The 9447-nt window shown below is 37.4% G+C and overlaps 1 protein-coding gene across 1 annotated transcript; it reads left to right on the plus strand. All coding sequences in view use genetic code 6, as the record gives it.

The window, feature by feature from the left end:
* Positions 1-1290: 1290 nt before the first annotated feature.
* Positions 1291-6705, plus strand: SS50377_25601 (uncharacterized protein; the record flags this gene model as incomplete). The annotated part of the gene is made up of 1 exon (XM_067909433.1): positions 1291-6705. One exon carries the CDS (start codon positions 1291-1293, stop codon positions 6703-6705), a length of 5415 nt encoding a protein of 1804 aa, XP_067764254.1.
* Positions 6706-9447: the final 2742 nt, after the last annotated feature.

Consider the following 9447-nt stretch of genomic DNA (forward strand, 5'->3'; position numbering starts at 1 on the left):
TATTACTATTGTACTTATATAATTATATATCTTACTAATATATATTCACTTATGAGCCAGGTGCACAGTACACTAGGAAGGCTATTCTCACTAGTAATGCAAGCACAGGCTATGGAAGACTGCTTGTATTTATCTTTAATAACTATCTGCTACTGAATGGTACCACTAAGTAAAGTTTCCATAGATAGCACCAAGGCAGGCGTGAGTGGTACTGGGATAGTGCTTGATGAGTATACAATACTATAGTATATATAGTAATATCTTAATTGGAGTTTAGTAGTATGTATGCATTGGGAGTGGTGCTTGTAAGGATATTTAGTATATTACTATTGTATTTATATAATATACTACTATGCTTACTAATATATATTCACTTATGACCAGGTACAAAGTAGCACTAGAAGTATTCTCATAGTAATGCAAGCACAGGCTATGGAAGACTGCTTGTATTTTATCTTTAATAACTATCTGCTACTGAAGTGGGTACCTAGTATGCTACCCAAGTAGTTCCATAGATAGCACCAAGGCAGGCGTGAGTGGTACTGGATAGTGCTTGATGAGTATGCAATACTATAGTATATATAGTAATATCTTAATTGGAGTTTAGTAGTATGTATGCATTGGGAGTGGTGCTTGTAAGGATATTTAGTATATTACTATTGTATTTATATAATATACTACTATGCTTACTAATATATATTCACTTATGAGCCCAGGTACAAAGTAGCACTAGGAAGGCTATTCTCACTAGTAATGCAAGCACAGGCTATGCCGAAGACTGCATGTATTCTATCTTTAATACCCGCATGATGCATAATCTATCAAAAATGATAGTCTGCAGTCTCACTCGGTATGTTTATTAAGACAGAAGCATAGGGATGGATTAATGTTAGATGGTAACGATGCCTCGTAGGATGAGTTTTACTAGAGGGCAGCTAGGTCAGCAGAAGATGCTACTTATTGCATCTAGTAACGATAGGGATGCGTGGGATCATGCATAGCGGATGAGCTAATGTATTTTTAGGAAACTCATACATTCACTAAGAATGCGTGATAGTTAAGTAGTATTGTATATTATTAATTCCATACTAGCGCTTAAAGGCAGATGGAAAAGTTACCCGAGTTCATTTTATACTTTTTAGTTCGTAAAACGCTTAACATTCATTAATTATAATATGTATTAAATTATGTATTATAAATGCAAGTAGAGTTTTTTATTCATAGTATAATATTACATTAATGTATAATATTGATATATTATATTTTACATCTTTCCTATTTCCTTCTTAAATGACTGCAGATTTATCTATCGAGTTTGAAGCTATTCCATTTTCAGTTGATGATGATTAAAATGTAATAGTTAGTAACACTATTTTATAGATTAAGTTTACGATAAGAGATAATGAAATTAGTTAATCTATCTAGCTTGATAGTGAATAGAAATATATTCTACGCGCCAATATTAGTACTGTGGATCAACTTTGCGCTGTATAAATAGTACTACTGTACAAAAAGTTAAAAAAAATTATACCAAACTGTACTATATAGCTAGTATAAAAACATAAATTTTTTGCGTATGAGGATCTTTACTTCTGGAATAATATTGGAATTGTAGCTGCCCAAATGGGACTTAAGACCAAATCAATTAAGATATATAAAGACCATAAAGGGGAAAATTAAACACCAGATTTAGATCTTTATCTAGCAGAGATCAATTAGTACGATTTACAATATATTTCATTTTATGATAGCTTCGACACATTGACGATTCTATAACCAGAAGGTATAAACAAGTGTGCTTTCCATGAAAATTTAATACTGACCTAGTTAGCTGCAATCTAATATTAGACTACAGAAGAGTACCCATTGATCTTGCCATTAGTTTTTGGATTTTCTGCATATCAGTTATATACTGACAGATTTGTTCAAATTTTTTAGAAAGCTGAAGTTGCATCAGCATAGGATCTTAAGCATTCTATTTTAAGAAAAATATTCGAATTGTCCAATATTGTTTATAACGAACAAGTATTACCAGATAAATTTAAAGTTATGAATCTGTTCCAACTACCTATCCACTTTCTTGGTACAGGTATTTGCCTGTTCATGTTCCAGCAGCTCTGCCACGTGTCCTACCTCTTCAAGGCAGAATATTTCGCATTGTTCTCATTGATTGGAAATGAAGTAGCAGACACGCTTACGAATGCAGTCATAAGCCAGAGCTCCAAGTCTGGGAAAAGTGTAGCTCTCTACACGTAGTACTTTTTCCACCTCCTGATGGGGAATGTTCCAATGTTGTTTAATATGAGATCTGATAATGCGTAGCCTCTTTATGAGTACTACACAGAAAATTTTCATAGCAGCCTAGCCTAATAATACATAGATGTATATAACTTAAGCGAAATTAAAAAAATAAGTTAAGTTAAAAATTTAAAGGAAGATAAAGAATTAAAGGAAGTTGAAGATTTAAATAAATAGAAAGATTCAAAGGAAGTTGAAGATTTGAAGAAAGATAAAGATTTTAATAATACTATACTTCAAAGTGTGTGCAACTTTCATTAATTCTAATTGACAAGTCTAGGCAAAGTTTCACACCTATTTTATAAAATGGTAATTTTCATAGAAAATATTAAGGATATTAAGAATATTAAGAATGATAAAGGGGATGCTACTTTTGATCTATTAGATACTGTGAAGAACCTGTAATATAACAATCACATATTTACAAAATTTGAATTGTTTAAAAACCGGAATTTTTTTATTTACAAAAAGGATGATGATACCTCTGGTATTTTAGATGACTAAATATTGGAAAGATCAAAGAAACAAACGTAGCATTAAACACCTATTATTCTAGTTGATGAGTACTTATAATCTCAGAAGAGTAAGTTCCCTAAATGCGTTAAGTTGTGCCAGATGATCTTCATGCGTTATGAGGAGAAACTGATTTAGTTAGGCAAAAAATAGTATATAAAGATATAAACCATGTTGGATAGTGATGAGTTTAAGGTGATAAATACATTCGCAGCTATCAAATATAAACAACATCATTTGGTTATTAATGTTATTTTGCCGCTTCTGAGTAAAGAGCTTCTGGAATCAGCAAAAACTGAACTGGACAAAATTAGTATGTCAGATCTATTCTAAAATAAAGGTATAGACTTGTATCAAACTCTTGAAAACATTATAACCAGTGTTTAATCACAAAATGCAGATTAGAGATTCTATACTATACACGGCAACCAAAAAATTATGATAGAATATTTGAAGTCTCTTAATAGTTTACTAGGAAAATCTGAGTACATTCTCATAGCGATGGAGTATCTTCGCCTCGAGATTGATGATTACGACCTTCTCGACGAGCTAGTCGTTCACTCACCGCAGATATTAAACATTAGGAACAGAACATAATTTAGAGAAATATTCTTTTCAGGAATGGTATCTTACAGGAATCGAGGACAGTACTATGAAGATTTTGAAACTAATTTCTACAAATTGATCCTATCGTTGTTCAACCCCAGAGGGGTAGAAACAGCGTTTTGGAAGACTTTTTCAATTGTAGCAATGATAGCTGTAAAACTAAACGCGGTTACATTAAGACCTAAGGATATAATAGCAAATACAGTCATTAGCATATAATTTGTTATGTAAAAATTTTGGAAATATTCGGTTAAAGAATTAATCTATGAGTACTTTGGTGTTAGTAAGTCGCCAGATTTGGAAGAAGATCAACGCAAAGAATAATAGGCTGACAATTTTATTTCAATGTTTCATGAAGAACATAAACCATTATTAGAAAGCTTATAAAAAACTTTTGACACCACGAAATTGTTGTTTGTACCAGATGTAAAGCAGTCTACTGTAATTATGGTGGGAACAGATCTTACCGTAATTAATTTTCTTACAGTAAATTAGTTTTGCTACAATGCTATGTCAAGTAGAGCTAATATGGGTTACATTAATACTTAAATATTAGGATATGTTCAGCCTCACGCGTCATTACTGTCTAGCTTGCAGTACGAGTAGCGTCGGATGGTAGTGGATGCTACTGGTTATGTCAAGTCAGTAGGTGCTATACCAGGTACAGTCAAGACATTTGCTAAAGACACCCCAATTTTGGTATCGCTACTGTACTCGATGATGACGGAGAAGTCGGTTGAGATGCAGTTCATGTGCTCCTCGGTGTGCCCGTCTATATGGTTTTAGCATAAGTAAAAAATATTAAGTTTCAATGCAACCAGCAGTCATGTAGTCAGTTTTTGTGTAGAAGGTAAAAAGTAAATTCCAGAGCAAACTATGTATCAGTTTGATAGCCTCACCTAAACCTATAACAATATTATCATACACAAAGGTGCTGAGAATGACGCTAAATTTAAGCTCACAAAAGGAGATGCTCATTTTGAATTACTACAAGATAATCAAAATTATAATATCAGCTGCATTGTATCGTCGACTCTGAACTACGAGGTGGTATCCGTTTTGAACTATTAGCTCATGCTTGCATTTATAGCGAAATATTCAACCTCAACGATAAGTATAGCAGATGCTTAAGATACTCTGTAGTAACTGTCTAAGTTCTTCTAAAGAAGCGTATTACTTGAATTTATGCAGGTCATCCTGTTCGTGGCGAAGCTCACATGGCAGTCGGAAATCCTAATTACGAACATTTCCCTGATTATGAAGTAAGTGGACACTGGGCATGTCTACGTCTAATACTTGCATGATGGAAGTATTGATTCCGATAAAAGCGAGGATGTTTTTAAATTGCTGAGAAGAACGTCCGTACCGCATAATTTTATGTTCCTAAACCCCACTTTTGACTACGCGTTTCAAAGTTTTAATAAAAACCCAACTATTTCTATATATGAATAGGTGCTGGATGATTCGGTAGCAGCTGCGAAAGAAACTTTTCAGTTGCTGCGTTAGGGGCTACCAGTCTAGCCAGAAAGTACCACCAAAAAGGAAGAATCCTCCGCCAAAGAAGCCATTGTGGAGTAGGATGGTGGAGCTCAGGCTGATGTTGGCAGCACACCACCACCATAAGAGAGTTAACTACCTAAAACTCAGGATGAAGCGTAGGAAAAATTAAAAGACAAATAAACAGGCCCTATGCTAATTATCGTGATCCCTTTCGACAAGAAGATGTGCTTTACGGATAGTTTGGACAAAGCAAAGCACAAAATATTTGACTTCATCGTCACGTTCCACGGGTACCCTGACCTCCGTTTGGAGAAAATAGATGGCTGCCAAGTGCTTCCGATAGAGTGCGGTCACCATGTCCCCGAAGTGTTGGCCGAAAAGGTTAAAGCGTTCACGCTTAATAATGTATTACAGCTTGGACTTGATAGGAAAGGAGGAAACTAGTTATTAAAAATATAGGAAAAGTCTGAGCAGTTTGTATTAGACCAGTAGACCAAGGAAAGACTGCCTAAGCAAAACGTGCCACCCAAGTTTGAAGACAAGATGCAGTGCCAGGTTTTCAAAATAAAGAATCCCAAGTTGGATTACACTGAGATATTTGCAGCCTTAGATGACTAAAATATAATGATAAATATTTTCAAAGATAATGACTATTAATACCTTTTGCTTATCGATGAGAAGAGAGATTGTGCTACTAAGTATGATGCGATACGTGAGAAATTTAGTGTGGAAGCCAAGGATTCCACCTTAACTATTGATAAACTTTGTAGTGTGAGGGGAACTTCCATTTTGCATTAGTATGTGCCATAAGGTTTTATCTTACCGAAGTAGACGGTGAATTTAGATTTAAAGTTAATATAGGACTATAGTATTGTTGTTAAGAAACTAGCTACTAAGTTTTAGTCATTGCATTTTACATGTAACAACAGTAAAAATGAGATTTAAGTCACATTCAATAGCGATACCGATCTATTGGAGTTTTTGACATCGATAAGTCTAGGAATTGTGTCCATTATTGAAAATAATAATATCTACACCATGTTAGTTGTATATTTACCTGATGAGCAAGTTATTGCTAATAAGGAAAAAGAAGCCTTATTGGAAAAGGAAATATTAAAAAATATATACAAAGAACCGCTATACGAAATCTGCAAGAAGAATTACGATGCCTATGGAAAATCTGGCAAGGTGAAAATGCTATCTGAAAAAGAAAATTAATACGAGCATATTAGATTATTTGAGAATGACCCAATTACATGTATGTATGGACAGAAGGACAAGGCATTTACGCTATCTAAGGAGCAGTTGCTTGATCATCTAACCGTATACCAAAGCATTATATCCAAATTCGAAGACGATATAGTTTATTTAGATAATGGAGAGCCCTCAGTAAAGCAAATGCTAAACGCTAATTAGTAAAGTTTAGTTAATTTTAATGATTAGGGGAACAAGTACTTTGTCATGTTTCTAAACGCGTTGAGATTAAAGAGTTATAAACTAACCTCTGCGTTTTTAGGTGAGGCTCCACTATAAATAAAGTTTAATAAATTAGTAGAAATCTAGAGAGAGTAAAACGGAGAGTATGGTTTAAATATTTGCATTAGTCAACAATCTGCGGTTAGTACTTCGTTATTACTTAAGATGCTCATATTGGAAAATAAGTTTTTGTCCTTCAAATAAGATAAAAAATTCGATTAGGCGTAAATTTACGAATTATTTTTTAGCTTAAAAATAATTTTGCATGATATAGTTGAGGATGTCGCCCACATCGTTATCTTGCCTGAGTGATCAAATTTAAACGAGATGGTTATATTTAATTATTATTTTGTGACGCTACACATCTATTTATTTGGACCAATCAGTGGATGTTTAGACCTAGCTTTAATTCGATGTCTTATCTACAGGGACATAATACTATAAACAGTATCTACTTCATATATTAATGGATAGGTACATTAAATAGGATCATACCATAGAGATTTCATCTAGTGTGATGTTTCATTTTATTAATATTATATTTTTATTGTATTATATAATATAAATATATTATAAATTTATTCATACAAATTAGTAATAATTTATATATAATTAAAATACTAATTAATTATAATAATGAAAATATATATTATATATATCATAACCTAATATGATAGACAAGAAGTAGGTAGGTAGGTAGGTAGGTAGGTAGGTAGGTAGGTAGGTAGGTAGGGTAGGTAGGTAGGTAGGTAGGTAGGTAGGTAGGTAGGTAGGTAGGTAGGTAGGTAGGTAGGGTAGGTAGGTAGGTAGGTAGGTAGGTAGGTAGGTAGGTAGGTAGGTAGGTAGGTAGGTAGGTAGGTAGGTAGGTAGGTAGGTAGGTAGGTAGGTAGGTAGGTAGGTAGGTAGGTAGGTAGGGTAGGTAGGTAGGTAGGTAGGTAGGTAGGTAGGTAGGTAGGTAGGTAGGTAGGTAGGTAGGTAGGTAGGTAGGTAGGTAGGTAGGTAGGGTAGGTAGGTAGGTAGGTAGGTAGGTAGGTAGGTAGGTAGGTAGGTAGGTAGGTAGGTAGGTAGGTAGGTAGGTAGGTAGGTAGGGTAGGTAGGTAGGTAGGTAGGTAGGTAGGGTAGGTAGGTAGGTAGGTAGGTAGGTAGGTAGGTAGGTAGGTAGGTAGGTAGGTAGGTAGGGTAGGTAGGTAGGTAGGTAGGTAGGTAGGTAGGTAGGTAGGTAGGTAGGTAGGTAGGTAGGTAGGTAGGGTAGGTAGGTAGGTAGGTAGGTAGGTAGGTAGGTAGGTAGGGTAGGTAGGTAGGTAGGTAGGTAGGTAGGTAGGTAGGTAGGTAGGTAGGTAGGTAGGTAGGTAGGTAGGTAGGTAGGTAGGTAGGTAGGTAGGTAGGTAGGTAGGTAGGTAGGTAGGTAGGTAGGTAGGGTAGGTAGGTAGGTAGGTAGGTAGGTAGGTAGGTAGGTAGGTAGGTTAGGTAGGTAGGTAGGTAGGTAGGTAGGTAGGTAGGTAGGTAGGTAGGTAGGTAGGTAGGTAGGTAGGTAGGTAGGTAGGTAGGTAGGTAGGTAGGTAGGTAGGTAGGTTAGGTAGGTAGGTAGGTAGGTAGGTAGGTAGGTAGGTAGGTAGGTAGGGTAGGTAGGTAGGTAGGTAGGTAGGTAGGTAGGTAGGTAGGTAGGTAGGTAGGTAGGTAGGTAGGTAGGTAGGTAGGTAGGTAGGTAGGTAGGTAGGTAGGTAGGTAGGTAGGTAGGTAGGTAGGTAGGTAGGTTAGGTAGGTAGGTAGGTAGGGTAGGTAGGTAGGTAGGTAGGTAGGTAGGTAGGTAGGTAGGTAGGTAGGTAGGTAGGTAGGTAGGTAGGTGTAGGTAGGTAGGTAGGTAGGTAGGTAGGTAGGTAGGTAGGTAGGTAGGTAGGTAGGTAGGTAGGTAGGTAGGTAGGTAGGTAGGTAGGTAGGTAGGTAGGTAGGTAGGTAGGTAGGTAGGTAGGTAGGTAGGTAGGTAGGTAGGTAGGTTAGGTAGGTAGGTAGGTAGGTAGGTAGGTAGGTAGGTAGGTAGGTAGGTAGGTAGGTAGGTAGGTAGGTTAGGTAGGTAGGTAGGTAGGTAGGTAGGTAGGTAGGTAGGTAGGTAGGTAGGTAGGTAGGTAGGTAGGTAGGTAAGGTAGGTAGGTAGGTAGGTAGGTAGGTAGGTAGGTAGGTAGGTAGGTAGGTAGGTAGGTAGGTAGGTAGGTAGGTAGGTAGGTAGGTAGGTTAGGTAGGTAGGTAGGTAGGTAGGTAGGTAGGTAGGTAGGTAGGTAGGTAGGTAGGTAGGTAGGTAGGTAGGTAGGTTAGGTAGGTAGGTAGGTAGGTAGGTAGGTAGGTAGGTAGGTAGGTAGGTAGGTAGGTAGGTAGGTAGGTAGGTAGGTAGGTAGGTAGGTAGGTATAGGTAGGTAGGTAGGTAGGTAGGTAGGTAGGTAGGTAGGTAGGTAGGTAGGTAGGTAGGTAGGTAGGTAGGGTAGGTAGGTAGGTAGGTAGGTAGGTAGGTAGGTAGGTAGGTAGGTAGGTAGGTAGGTAGGTAGGTAGGTAGGTAGGTAGGTAGGTAGGTAGGTAGGTAGGTAGGGTAGGTAGGTAGGTAGGTAGGTAGGTAGGTAGGTAGGTAGGTAGGTAGGTAGGGTAGGTAGGTAGGTAGGTAGGTAGGTAGGTAGGTAGGTAGGTAGGTAGGTAGGTAGGTAGGTAGGGTAGGTAGGTAGGTAGGTAGGTAGGTAGGTAGGTAGGTAGGTAGGTAGGTAGGTAGGTAGGTAGGTAGGTAGGTAGGTAGGTAGGTAGGTAGGTAGGTAGGTAGTAGGTAGGTAGGTAGGTAGGTAGGTAGGTAGGTAGGTAGGTAGGTAGGTAGGTAGGTAGGTAGGTAGGTAGGTAGGTAGGTAGGTAGGTAGGTAGGTAGGTAGGTAGGTAGGTAGGTAGGTAGGTAGGTAGGTAGGTAGGTAGGTAGGTAGGTAGGTAGGTAGGTAGGTAGGTATAGGTAAGGTAGGTAGGTAGGTAGGTAGGTAGGTAGGTAGGTAGGTAGGTAGGTAGGTAGGTAGGTAGGTAGGTAGGTAG

The sequence above is a fragment of the Spironucleus salmonicida genome, chromosome 5, assembly GCF_000497125.1.
Source record: "Spironucleus salmonicida strain ATCC 50377 chromosome 5, whole genome shotgun sequence".
In the NCBI taxonomy this organism is placed as follows: domain Eukaryota; phylum Fornicata; order Diplomonadida; family Hexamitidae; genus Spironucleus; species Spironucleus salmonicida.